Below are 15,152 nucleotides of genomic sequence, written 5' to 3' on the forward strand. Positions count from 1 at the left end.
TTATTCGTTAAAATGATTGAATTTTATATCAATATCAGAGTGACACAGCTTTGGATATTGTACAACAAAGAAAAATGAAATTCAATTAATATTTTTACATCGAATATTAAAGTCCATATCATATGAGCGCAGACCATAAATAGTCCAGCTTTATAACAAAATAACTTTGGTCTTTGATTTCAAGAGATGCTTTATAAAATTCATTAAAAAATAAATCTAAAGTAAATTATTATAAAAACAACATTAAAGCCAAGTGTGTTTAAAAATTAACTCTTATAATAACGTTATTTGTATATTTATATATTATATTAACAATTAGCACAGGATTAACACATACAGTAGAGGATCAATTTTAAATTATTGCTTAGAAACAATTTGTTTCATCTAATTTATAAAAATAAAAAAAAAACTTAGCACGATTTACATATTATCGTCTTTTCATTCACAGTATTCACCATCTTTTCAACACCTTTCTTGATTTTTCATCTATTTCCTTATCTCCTAAGTATATATTTTTTTTTACCATAAATTGATTGCGATATTTCTTTCAGACGTAACATGTACATCTCTAACAAAAAATATTTTAAAGAGTTATAAATATTAGTTGATACATCGTTCATGTACATCGTACATAATCGTGGTTTGTGGTCTTTGCTCGAAGCAAAATGCAGGATTAAAAAAAACGTGTAAGAAAAAAAATGAAGAAAAGGAATCAATAGGTATAATATTATGCATATTAATGGCTATTTCCAGGCTGGTAAGCACCCTTCCAAATGTCCACAAGACAAACACTAGAATGAAATCTGTAGAACATGCACAGAGGAGTGGAAATGTGTCCCAAAATGGTCCATAGTATCTTCCCATAGTAATCGTATCTTTGGTCGTTTATTTCTGCATTCTTCACCGTGAAGGTTTCGAAGATCCACGTGGACACATTGCAAACTACGAGGAAGGTGATCAGCTCTCTGCCAGGTTTAGACCTCTGGAGTTGCTTTGAATTGCTGCACCTCCTTAGAGCATCTGTGATGAAGGGAGTTTGAACCAATACTTGTATAGCCTGTAAAGAAAATAAAATCTTTAATTTAATTTGCTTAACTTTCAAAAATTAATGAGAAAATTTGTAATAAAGACGTACGATCAATGTAACTTTGATGAATTCCAAGTAAGACTCATAGTAGACAGCAGGCATAAAGGTGAAAATGACTTCCATGAAGAATGCAGGAATGCAGATGAAGAGAAGCAGGTCATCCAATAGTGATATAGGATGTAAATTGACATCTAGTGTCTTTATTTGAGCGTAGGCAAAAAGAACAGCCACCAGCATGATAACGTGTAAGACCATGTCTGTTATATCTATCAAGATAATACCTGTTTCGATAAATTCCCTGCAAAAAAAAAAACAAAAATTAATAAAAGAGGAATGAACAGTAAGTAAAATAAAAGATTTGAACAATTCAGTAAATACATAAATCAGGCTTACGAGGTATTTATAGTGATGAAGCAGACGATGATGCTGGCTATGGTTAGTACGATGATGAGAATACCACCAAATAGTCCTTTATTAGAGGAGTGACAATCTACATGGATCACTAGGTTGCTGACTAATCCATTGTCATCAAGCGCAGTAGGAGCCCTGGATGTTATAGATTTTTTTTAATGTTTCACCAAATCACTATATTGTATGTTTTTAGGTACATATCATTTGACTTGATTGTTTGGTTATATTTTATTTCACTTACTTGCATTGCTCCGTTTCAAATGAAGATTTCTCACTTGCCCAATCATTTTTATCGTGAATATCAGCAGTAGTATCCGTTTCATCTCTTGAACAGTTCCCAATGTTTTGCCACAGTATGTAAAAAATACCAACTAAAAAAACCATAGTTGGTTTAACACTTTTGTTTTGTTATGTTTTAAAGCAAGGAGTCATAATTAAATTATATCTCACCAATCAGAATACTGTATTCAATGGTGAAGGGGTAGAGATATGGTGCCAAGTTGTTGAAGACGGAGTCAAATCCAACTTCTGCGGAACAATTGTTGTCCCCGATCGGTGTTATGTTTAGGACGCTTCGCAAATGGAGTGCTCCAGGCATACGGTACGAAGTCAGTGGAAGGGCAACAGGCTGTTCGGAGTTCATCGGAGACCAATTTAAGCTGGACCAAATACCTATACAAGTTATTTAAAACAATTCAATGCCAATTTTTTGTATTAATTTTATTTCTTGGCTCTTTGGGCAGATTTGAGAAACTCACCATGTTTGACATCCTCTTTATCTTCTTTCTTTTTAGCGTAAATGGCGAGGGAGTCCATAGTCTCTCTGATAATAGTCCACGTCCAAAAACACAGGCTACTGGCGATACAATGCATAATAGCAAATCTTCCAAAGCCCTAGAAAATGATTAGGTTAGAGCAAATGCGCTCGGTTTTACATTAGTTTTGTTATTATCAGCAAAAGACAAACCTTGTAGCGAAGAATGATGACATTTGAGTATTTGAAGATGAAAAACAACTGGCAAAAGGAATAGATTGGGTATAATATATCAAGTAATAACACGACCAAGTTTCCGCAGTCAGTATCCGAATTTAAATAAACTACTTGTACACCCAAGAGAAGAGCTGAATGCACCAAATGTCCCAAGCAGAACACTAAAAAAAGAAAATTGATTTAACTGTGAAGAATTTTTAGAGATCAGTTATCTCGCTAGTTCAACATATTTTTTTACCTGCTGCTCCAAGTTTGAGATAGAAGCTTCCCGCATGTCTTCCTTGACTGAAGCAGTACACGTGTTTTAATGGGCGGAGAGGTGGTGGCAATGCAAAAGATAACTGTTGTTTCAAACCTCCACCGTTTTCTGGGATAACAAAAGTCAAGGGGCCATCAAGCGTTTCTATCTGAAGAAAAAAACGCACTTTTTTGTTTTGTTTTATTTGATTGCTTTATTTTTATTTTTCAATAAGATATTAATAATATCAACTAGACTGACTTCATAAAAACAAGTTTATTTAGAGGTTCCAAAAAAACGATAAAAAAAACTGTTGAGTAGGATTCGGTTTTTACCCATTTGGAAGCACAAAATATTTACCTCAGTTTGTCTCATCATATTATCATACGCATCTTCTTGTTTTCGCTTTTCTTTGTGATATTTTTTTGCTTTATTTATATAGAGTCTGATATCAATCAACAGGAACCATATATACAAAAATCCCACAATTACCAAGTAAAGGCAATAAATCTGGAACATATAATTTTTTTCTAATTACATTCATATTTAGTTTTTTTTTTTTAAATTGTGAATTTGATTTATTTGAAACGTTTATACATAAAGAAATACAAAATACATGTTTTCTAGAATCTTACCTCTGCAGCAGGTGTATTAACAAATATATCAAAAACAAATATTATTAATCCGTTAGTTACTAAAAATACAGCGTAAATACAACTAAGTATTGTAGTCAAATTGCTCCTGAAAATTAAAAGAAAATCATTTTGGTATTTTTTAAACTTTAAATACACTTCCATAAATACATTCTGTTTTACATCATATTTAATAAGGTTAATATATACGTGGGCTGTTCAAAAAATACGCAGACTAACGTCATAAAATAAAATGTACTTTATTTAGAAGTAACATGTCTGGGTCCCCTTCAAAGTATTCTTCTCAAAGTGTTTCCACTTTTGAAAACAGTCCTGAAATGCTTATTTTGTAATGTCCTTCAGTTTCTTCATCGCGTTTGCCTTGATCTCGGGAATCGTCTCAAATCTTCCTTTCAGAGCTTTTTGAGTTTATGGAACAAAAAGAAGTCAGAAAGAGCGAGATCAGGTGATTAGGGTAGGCGGGGAAGAACAAGAATCGAGTGTTTGACCAAAAACTCACGAGTTCTGAAATCTGAATGGGCTGAAGCTGATAAAACAACAACGCTCACGACAACGCTTCAGTGTGTGAATCGGGGAGGTGAATACATACTTTGAAAGGGACCAGATATGTATGTTTTAAATAAAGTGCATTTTGTTGTGTGACGTCAGTCTACGTATCAATTCAAAACCCCGAGTATGTATTTATTGATTACCTAAACACTTTAGTTTTATCTTCGGACGACGTAGGAGATGGAGCGTGTCCCAATGAGGCGAGAGATGCAGCATCCCTTATAGATATAGCTCCTTGACTCCTCGCATCTGCATTTCTCCCAATAGATCGCGAGTCGGATCTCGTCATGAGACCTGAAAAATATTAATTTGGAATTACGAAAGGTGAAATTCCCAGATATAACAATCTCTCTACTAATCTGTGAATTCGTATATTTGATATGAGTAGTGATAAGAAAATATTGGGAAACTATAACACAATACTATGGTTAATATTTATGGATTAAGCAAGATCAATTTCAAATCAATTAATTAGATCTTCTCTGATATACTAGACATTTTTGTAATCGTAATATTAATATAATATTTTACGCGAATGGAAGCTTTTCATTCACAACGTTAATAAGCGTAACGATGGGTATAAAAAATAATAATCATGCTTTAAAAATAGTGAAAGTTAAACATATAATTCACACATCACTTCATGCGTGAGTTTGCGGCAGTATCTTTGGTCGATTTGAGTAAGCTTTTTATGTAGCAGAGACCCTTATTTTTAAATGTATGCAAGATCCTTACAGAATTACTTTACGTACCGGGAGTCTCTCAAAAATATGGTTTTCAATTTAAGCTCCTGTCAGGGTTAGTTTATAATCATAAAGATAATATTAATGCAACATTTTAATGTGTCCAAATCCTTGTTCCCAAATCAGGATTTCCCCACTTAGGAAATATTTTAGATTTAAAAATTTAATTATAAGTACCTCGATTTTTAAATATGGATTTTGACACACACAAAATGTTGTATTTATAATATCTTTATGACTATAAACTAACCCTAACAGAAGCTTGAATGCCATCGTGAGCGAATCAGTGTACCTTCTAGCCCAAAAATTCGTGATGCTAAACAAATCTCAAAGAAATAGTATTCATACTCCTTGTATCCATACTCCTCGTATCCATACTCCTTCATACACAGGTACTGAAGAAACTTCTACAGTCTCTCCACTGTGAGAGTATGTGTCTTCTTGAACGCTTTAAGGTTTCTCAACTTTCCAGAACGCTTCGTACTATAGTAGGATACAAATGTCTAATGGCATTAAATCCCGCAAAGTGTTTGGGTTTATGTACTTATTACAAATCCAAAAATCTTGGAGACGCAGTTTAGCGTTTGCTGATTGTTTTTTAGCCACAACCCAGTAATGTTCCCAGAATTTACTCTCCTTTCTATATCTTTATCAATCTTTCCATCTTTAAAATATTTTCTTTGACTAATTATACAGGCCATACTACTACCACATAAGATGCTGACAATCTTATTACAAACTTGGTTTATCCTATGTAAGTTTAGAGTTAATATTATATAATATAATAATATATTATTGAGGTTATTTAAGATTAAAAAAAATCCCAACACAAATATTCCATTTAAAATGTCCCCAATGCAATGTAGATACAATAAAGCGGATTTATTCAACTATTCAAAAATGACATTTGAATATTAAAACAAGTACATCTTTGATATTCCAAAATGATTTTAGAATAACAATATGCAACACCAGGCAATTTAAAATATTTGGGATTCAAATATTCTAATAATGATATCGTTTTTTAAAAATATTAAAATACTTAAAAAAATCCACATTATACATGAAAAACAAAAAACCTGCTAATTAAAAATATTGTATAACATCTTTAATTAAGTAAAATAAATTAAAATTGTGTGTAAGTCCCTCTCAAGAGCTTAGTCACCTTTTTAAAGAGTCACTACGTAACAATTATAGAATGAATCGAATTGATTTTTTGTTACTATAATCAACAAATAAAAAGAAATTGAAAGGTTTATCTTAAAATTAATCTCAACAAGATTTTCTTAGAGCCACAGAAATATATTTACAACTAAGAATATATATGGGACAATCTTGGCACAATCAGGTATGCCAAATACTTAAAAGCGGCCGGGTCAGGAGTCGTAATAATCGTCGGGTATGTATGAGGAGATGGATGAATGTAGAAGAGGCAAATAATGTTTGCAAAGACAGAGTGGTGTGGCGTTCGATTCTCTCTGCCACCCCTGCGGGGAAGCGGCGTGATGGTTAGTTACTTAGTTAGTTTTAGAATATATATTAAAATTTCGTACATCAAAGTCAATACAATACAAACGTTTTTGAATTGTGATTGGGCAAGTTGACGCAATAGAGAAAGCGGTTAATAAACAATTAGTTATTCGTTCAAACAAAACAATTTGTAATTGCCATTAACCAAAAAACTAAAACTACAGACTAAATACGGATCAGAATCACTATTTATTTTTTTATATTTACCAAACGCAAAAAAAAATATTACCTGGAGATAACTTCCTTGTAGAATCTGTAGAACTGCTACTCATCAAGGTCCTTGGTCCAGCCGCCTGAAGGAGCATTCTGGGGTCATTACCGTCCGAGTTCACCTGGAAAATTAAAAGCGCCACACATTATTTAAGAATTAAAAAATAATTTTGTCTGCACTTGTAGGCACGTGATTGGACTCACGATGTCAACAATTAGAGAAACACAAGAAAAAATGTCGTGGCAGACATGCTTAGTTACAATAAAAATATGTTTAAAATGTAAGGGTACTCGTTTTAAATGAAAAAATGTTAAGCGAAAAACTCGTCTGCAATAAAAGATACTGTAAATTTTTCTCTAACTTTTTTGTAGGTATTCAGACAAATCAGTATTTCATATTCGTATTACGTTGAGATTTGTAAGAAAACGTCGAAATAACGATATAAATGAGGTATGAAGGAAATATAATAAAATATTTTATATTTAAAAAAGAGAACGACGAATTCAAATTTGATATAAAGTGAATTTGTTCGCCTCCATAATGTAGTGGTTACCGCATTCGGACCATGCTGGAAGTCCCTGGTTCAATTCCTAGGAAGAATCCAACAAATTTGGAAGAATGGCTGATTATGGCACCATCAGTTTTAATGTGAAAATTTTGTGACATAGGAGGTTCATTCCCGTTCACAAATATTTTAAAGAGATATCAACATTGATTTTTTTAGATACTTCTATTTGACAAGTTGATTATTAATAATTTATTATAATTGTTATTTGTTATATTATTATTATTATTATATTTGACATTAAATTACCCACACCACGGATGATATGTCAATATTAAAGGCATATTGAAATAATATATAACTTGAATAATATAGTGTCTGAGAGAATAAATAAAACTAAATTGTTTATAATAAACCATTTTTTCAAGAAGTTTTTATTTATTTATTTATAACCCGTATGCGCACCTAATAGCGCATAGGGCACAGCATCAAATTGATGCAGTGTTATCTTGATCATTACTTACATGAAGGCAGGGTGATCACTCTTGCGCTTCAGGAACCAGTCCAGGGTAATATCAAATAAATATTACAGTGTTAAATCACTAATATTCATTTTCACCTCCCCCCCTGGGAATCGAACCCGGGACCTCCAGCACGGTAGCTAAACACGTTGACCATTACAAAACGGAGGCGGACAAAAAAAGTCAAATTTTTATTTATTTATTAAAACGCCGTTTTTCATTTATATTTTTATGCTGAAGCAGAACCGCATGGTTAGAGGTAAGTACTGGTAGCAATAAGCAGTGGATAGTCACAGAGCAGTAGTCGGCAGGACATTTCCCTGCCTATAGACGCATTAATAACTGCATTAACTCCGCATCCCCCAGATAATCCCATTAGGGAGAACCGATGCTAAAAATGCTGCACAGAATAACTGGACGCGATAAACCATGTGTTACTATCGGATTCATGGGATCATTGCACGGGAATGCATATCGATGCAATTTCTGTACAGGTAAATAAAATTTGTACTGGGTGAACGATTCAGTTCGCGGAAAAAAATGTAAATCGCATCCGGGATACAACTGATTAAGATATGATTAAAAAAACAAAATAAGTAATACATACATATACTCGTATGTACTAAAATAATATTCAATATATATTTTCTTTTAAATATTACACATAAATGATATTTTTTCCATCGTGTAATACAAATTATTGTACGAGTATATTTCTTTATTTTACAAACAAGTAGTTGGGTACCGACTTTTTTTTAGATGTATATAGGCCCTAATATAATTTAAACACTTGACTACAATTTGATAAATCCCATGGCAGTAATTGCAGTGAAAAGTTAATGACTTAACGACGTAATGTAGATAAATTTAATAATACTTTTGGACTTTTAATTCTAACAACTTTGACTTTTTTAACGGGTTTTCGATCAGTATTAGCAGGAAGTCAATGATACAAAAAAGTAAATAAATTTATTACCGAATAGAAAGTGCAGTAAAGTCGTACTTTTCACTGTAATTCTAGCCATGTAAACATGTAATAAGAGCACTAATATAATACATCTTATAAAAAACAGAAGATCATACTTAATTACCATACAATGTTTCTATTGCTTTATTCAATATAATGTTTTTTATTATTCTTTTTTCATATACATAAATATATTTGACTATTGAATACAAGAAAAACTCTAATTAAATAATCTAATTATTTATTTTTAATTTTTGTTAAAAATATGAATAATAATATAAAAGAAAGTGTTAATAATTATTTTTCTGAATTTTATTATACATTTGTTCTACTAGCCCTATTCTTGCCTTTATATGCCTTAACTTAATATTAATTTTACAATATGAAAATATGTTTTTTAATTGAATTTAAAAAAATCATTTTGATAATAAACCAAATTTCCCAGAAATTAATGCCAAAAGTAAATACGACAGAAAAACCTTTTAGGGATTAGTCACTAGCTTATCAGTAGCTTGTAATACCATCATAATAGAGTCTTTTATATAATAATAATCAGTCCACACTGGTTCTACGCGAAATGAGTATTAGAGGCGTATAAATTAGGTATCTCATAAACCAGATAAGATTTTTTTTCGCTAATTCTCTACTAGATTAACTCGTCTCAGCTCGTGTGAAAGAAGGAATTATAATATTAGCGTCAATAAATTGATCATGTTTCATGATCTTAGGTGCAAATGACGGTATTTTTATTATAAATCATTACTTTAGGAAGAGTACGTTAAGTGCGTGATGCGTGATCGGTATTTTCCATATTTTAATTTTTTACAATTTATTGAGGCACAATGTGATTTATTGAATATCCATGGACTTGTCACTTTCAAAACGGAATTCACTCCAATTCGTTTTCTCTCGTAAAAACTAGTTTCCACGGAGGGATTATGTTATGACAAGTTTTAAATTTAGATAAACAAAAAAACGATGTATGCAGTATGTCTCCTGGCAGGTATTGTCACAGCATTTTTAATATTTTTGTATTGCATTTTTGTTTTACAGATTTTTAATTTTTAATTGTACGTTATCTATTTTCTTTGTTTTCCATTTAACCACAGTGAGTCACAGCAACCCGTGGTCGGGTACAGCTTATAGATAAAAAAATAAATAAATGTAAACTTACATTTTTATATTGTATTGTGAAATTCTTGTAAGGATAAGCATACATTGCGCTAACGGTACCAAATATGTTTTTCTCATTTCTGTACATTATTCATGATGGATTTTTCACATTCTCATATACGAGCTTGCACTTTACTCGAAATGTAATTAAATTGGTAACTTAAAACACCTTTGTAAATACAATTATGGGAATAAACAGATCACATTTGACACCACCCTGAAATATAATATTTAGGATCAAAATTGATAATTAATATTAATACGAATACTATATTATCCCATTCAGTGTAGTGCGGAACGACCAATGAAATAAACTAAGCGTTAATGAACTAGTGATCAATCAACAGTTTAAACAAACAGTATTTCGAAAATTCTAGAACAATTGCGAACTTTCTGAATGATAATTTCAATTATTGCGAAACGATTCACGAAACATTTGAAATATTCGCAATACAGAGTTGGGATTAACCCACGTTTTGGATACAGAGAGTACTCGATGAAAAGAAAACAATGTAACAGTTAAAAGAAATAAAAGTTGGAATTAAATCGATCTCTGAACTGGTGTTTGAAATATTCAATTGTGCACACTCAAATAATGACGTTCGGCTAGGGCTGGGCTATACATTTTTCTGATGAATATCTAGAATTAAACTTTTTTGTCGTTGTTATAGTTATCTCAACTTGATATGCACAACAATAGTTTTTTTTGTATGAAGAAGATGGGAGTTTGAGCATTCCAGGGTTTACGACTTAAGAATATATAAGATATAGGATCATGGTCTGGGCATTCATAAGTCAAGGCATTCGACCTGGAATAGGCTGGTTTAAGTGATTACTTTAAATACATTTAACCATTTTGCCCATTATTGGACATCCTTATTGCTTAACGATCACCATTCTGATCATTAACATCACAAAGATCAAATTTTCAAATTTTGTGAACCATACATGCAATATTGTAACAAGAATATAAGATACAAGATAGAATTGACCTCTGTTGAGAATGTTACGAAGTAATCTAGTGTTTGGTGCAATCCGATAAAAAGAGTCAATATTATTATTATTATTTATTATACCAGACACTGAATTATTCGCACGACGGATGAAATAAAAACATTATAGGCTCAACTTGATATGAAAAATCTATCGTTCTTTTTATATGAAAGAAGATGGAGTATGCCAAAACTTACGACTTTGAACATCCATATTGAATTTATTTTCGAAACTTGTATATATGCAATGGTCTTGTATTCACGCGTAGGTAGTAATTTAATAGATTTGGAAATACGGCTGATTAATAATGAGCAAACTGGTGAACGTCACACAAGTGTAAAAATGCCATACTTCCAAATATAGCGAATTTACCTGTCAAAGGGATCCCCAAGACCGTTGCATATATGCAAGTTAAAAAAAGCAATATCCAATTAATCCAATAATGGTCAAAATGGTGTACGTTACGCAAGTGTGTAAAGTGGAATGCTTAGACTTCCATCTTCTTTCTGATTTAAAAAAACGACAGATGTTTCATCTCAAGTTGCGTCACCTATAATATTGATGTATCATCTGTAGGGTTATCCGGTGTCTCATATGATGTTTAATAATAAATTGTTAATATATGTATATTCTCGTAGGTAGTATTTTACGAAAAAGGCGCCATATAAATTATCCAAATTGATTATCATTTTTATTAGTTAAGTTAGATATGATAGAAGAACCTACAACTTGAGGACAGCTGATCACAACAGTCTGCAAAGACGATAAAATTCTACAAAGGGATGGAGCCAGGAAGAAGATGTTTCGTTAAAGTTTCATAAAGACTTTATTTTGGTTTTTTATTTTTGCATTGTGGCAACCCTGAACGTATTGGAGTCTATTGCATCGGCCCCATTGCGTCCCCGCGGGCGCTCTAGCGCAACCATCTGTGAACCTTTTCAACTCTTTGTGGCCATCATACCGCCAGTGCCGCCCGGTGCCGCCCGGAGCCGCCCAGAGCCGCTCAGAGCCGCCCGGAGCCGCCCAACACCGCGCCCTTTGACGTTCCAGGGCGGGAATAATTAAAGACACTTTAATATCTATTCAGTCCAATTTAAAAATATTTCTTCGGAATGAAAAAGGAATCAGAAAAACAACATGGTCCGATAAATGCTATGAGGGGACTATAAATGAAGCCTTTTAAAATCTAGAAAAAGGAGTTATTTTTATCGCCATTGAAGTAACTCTTTTATATTGTGTTTATTGATTTGGCGTTCAATTTGTAGAACTTTATATTAGATTTTGAATATTAAATAAAAACTCTGATTTAAGCCTACTAAGTTGTATATTTTATTTTTAAAAACACAAAAAAATAATGACAATTGTATCCCCTTGTTAGGGCATTATAAACTACATAGTCAAGTACATAGTTTGACAATGCCCTAACAAGGCAAAACGATTGTCACGATTTTCAAAAAATCAAATATACAACTTAGTAGACTCAAATTAGTGTTTTGATTTTAACGCTTAAAATTTACTTTTTTATTAAAAAAAAAATTAGTTTAAAAGTAAGACAGTAGCTAAAATAATAAGGTTAGTTTCAATAACGATTACAGCTTTCATAAAATAAAAAATCAGGATTGAGCAAATTACTTAAATTCTAGTTTTCAATGAACTTTATTATTAACTTACCTACAATGGAGCACATGGAAATAAAATCATGCGGCGTTCTTTTTAGCTTCAAGCTATTCCAATTTTCAATATGTAATTTTATAAAAATAATAAACCTCTTCGCCCGTATCTATCATCTGATCGTCTCTTTAACTCGGCGTACCCACTATAGAATGTAACAGTATGTAAAGTGATTTTTTTTAGATGGGAGTAGCATTTATTATTTAACTTGCTTATTATGTATGATGTTTATAAGGCTTTTAAGTAAATTTCTGTTTCTTCTTAATAAATAAAAATATATTTTTAAATATCATACAATACCTAAATTCACTCAAATTAAATTAATTTCTCAATAAAATTATATCAAATCATGGTTATCAACTCCTGCCTTGTTTTATATATAACATAAGAATTTGTATAGCCTCCCACCAGTCTGATGATGTCGGTAACGACGAAACCCGGTCGCTGGTCAAATAAAAATAAAGTGGAAAAGCTAAAAATGTTGGTTTTAATCTAATAATATATTAAAAATGCAATTCCATCACGAAGTGTCAGTGGATAATATAAATCTATTAAATAAAAATATGTTTTTTTAAACCTGCGTTTGAAACAGGAGGAATAATCTAATGTGCCATAACCAGCCTATAACAGGTCATAAGTCCTTTAAATACCCAGACTTCCATATTCTTCTACATCTCTTGTATATTGAGATCTCAAAATGAGAAATAGCCCGTAAAGCTTCTACTTTAGAAGCTTGTCTGCAGGTAGGATAGTAAGGATAGGGAAGGTAGATGTGAAAATATATGGCAAACGCCCAGACCAATTTAAATAAATATTTCTTGAATTCGTTTTGCAATTGGCGGGAATCGAGCCCGCGACGCCAGTTTCGCAGTCGAGCCACTACCCAACTACGTCACAGCGCCTGTCTATAGCTCCTATATAAATATATGTAATTCCTCAGTGGAGAAATCTAATAATATATTATAATTTCTTTGAGATTGATATTGGTCGACTTGGGTGTTAAGAAATATGGTGAAATTGAATAATAGTAAAAAGTACTCACATTTCGTCTATGAAACTTTCTCTGAACGGGGTCGAACACCATTCCATCCATGCTGACCAAAGATTTGGGGCGCAGCTTGGTGTGCTGCGGGGCGGCTGTTGGGGGCTGGCTGTAGTGGCGGACCCTCCTAGGGGGGCCCTGGGGCCGCGGAGCGTCACCGCCCTAGCGCAATACAACGATTACTAAAGCAATCTGTACACAGCGCCTGGTTTGGTTAAATGAACTTTTTAGTATTACTGAATTAACTTTTGTAACTTCCTTCAATTATCCATAAAGTTATTGGATTATAGGTTTTTTTAAATAACCAGCAATATTTGGTTACTGAGAGTGGATAGATACGAAATAGAGTCATTCAGCAATGTCATCTATGTCATCTATTTACAACTTTATTTTTATTATTTAATTATTTTGTATGGCAACAAAATTAAAAAAAAAAGTATTTTAATTCATTTTCTAGGCATTTCTACTTTTACAATCTTAAAACTAATAACACAGTTCTCTCCAATAAAGAGACTAAGCTCTTGTGCTTGAAGAGGATCTTACACTTATTATTTACTTGTTTATGTTTGTTGGATACATATATATATATATATATATATATATATATATATATATATATATATATATATATATATATATATATATATATATATATATATATATATATATATATATATATATATATATATATATATATATATATATATATATATATATATATATATATATATATATATATATATATATATATATATATATATTTATATATATATAAATATATATATATATATATATAAATATATATTTATATATATATATATATATATATATATATATATATATATATATATATATATATATATATATAAATATATATATATATATATATAAACATATGTATATATATATATATATATATATATATATATATATATATATATATATATATATATATATATATACATATATATATATATATATTTATATATATTATAATTATTTTTTTGTGTATTTTTTGTCTTTCTTAGATTAACATGTATATACATAATTCATTTAATTTATTTTTTGGCATTTTAATGTCTTCATTTTTTTTACATCTGTAGGAATGTTATTGAAGTACTTGGTTCCCAAATATTTAAAGTTCTGTTTGAATTATTAGGTATTGCATTTTGGTATCATGAAGTCATGTTGGTATATCGAAAATGAGCTTTTTTTAGATTCAAGTATTTTTTACCCTTAAATAGTTGGAAAATTGCTGTTTTTTTAATGGTCTCTACTTTTGGGACTTTGAATATTGAAAATAATAAATTTGTTGGTTGAGTTAACTAAATAGGTACCTAAACTAAAGCATAATTTTAAATGAAATCCAGTGAGAACAAATTGTTGTAAATTTTAAATTGTATAACTTACATTTCCTTCCGTGGGAAAAACATCATCATTTGTGTGATTAAGCTGATTATTGAATGCGTCGGAAAAATACTTCGTCGATTCTGTTACTCTGGTTTGTCTAGGTACATCCGGTTCATCCGTTCCAGGAACATATCCCTCATTAAGTGTCCCGTTTAGAGAGCATTCCCCAATGCTCTGATTTTCATTGAAATTTTCCATAATTGGGAAAAATCAACTCACAAAAATTATTAGTCAAACATATTTATTGCTGAATTTATTTACTTATTGTTGGTAAATGTGAATTTATGAATTTGAAATGATCGTAAATAAAATGTGGCTTAGTACCGCCTTAATACAACAGTCCTTTCTGATAGCTCCGAGAAACTGATTGAAATATAATTGTTTTAATGTACGATAATTATGAGTATTTCGACTTGAGTGATCGGTTCTTTTGATAACGCTTCGAATAGTTTGGATA

The 15,152-nt window shown here is 31.2% G+C and overlaps 1 protein-coding gene across 1 annotated transcript; it reads right to left on the reverse strand.

Moving 5' to 3' along the window:
• Positions 1–736: 736 nt before the first annotated feature.
• On the reverse strand, positions 737–14,893 carry LOC148312212 (proton channel OtopLc-like). Its single transcript, XM_088277642.1, has 15 exons — positions 14,696–14,893; positions 13,282–13,447; positions 11,440–11,651; positions 6,432–6,534; positions 4,073–4,223; positions 3,363–3,468; positions 3,088–3,237; positions 2,728–2,896; positions 2,466–2,650; positions 2,257–2,392; positions 1,949–2,170; positions 1,740–1,869; positions 1,481–1,633; positions 1,136–1,385; positions 737–1,057 (listed from the first exon to the last, which is right to left on the reverse strand). The coding sequence occupies exons 1-15, from the start codon at positions 14,891–14,893 to the stop codon at positions 737–739; spliced, it is 2,652 nt and encodes an 883-aa protein (XP_088133768.1).
• Positions 14,894–15,152: the final 259 nt, after the last annotated feature.

This window comes from Brachycentrus maculatus, unplaced genomic scaffold, assembly GCF_059751285.1.
Source record: "Brachycentrus maculatus isolate JH-2025_06_01 unplaced genomic scaffold, ASM5975128v1 h1tg000049l, whole genome shotgun sequence".
Lineage (NCBI taxonomy): Eukaryota > Metazoa > Arthropoda > Insecta > Trichoptera > Brachycentridae > Brachycentrus > Brachycentrus maculatus.

What these genes read in the sequence shown, in the direction of transcription:
- LOC148312212 (XM_088277642.1), bottom strand. Translation starts at nt 14,893, where the DNA reads ATGGAAAATTTCAATGAAAATCAGAGCATTGGGGAATGCTCTCTAAAC. An exon ending in TTAATACACCTGCTGCAGAG is followed by an intron (nt 3,238 to 3,362) that starts GTAAGATTCTAG and finishes TATATGTTCCAG; the next exon opens with ATTTATTGCCTTTACTTGGT. An exon ending in TGAATACAGTATTCTGATTG is followed by an intron (nt 1,870 to 1,948) that starts GTGAGATATAAT and finishes TGGTTTTTTTAG; the next exon opens with TTGGTATTTTTTACATACTG.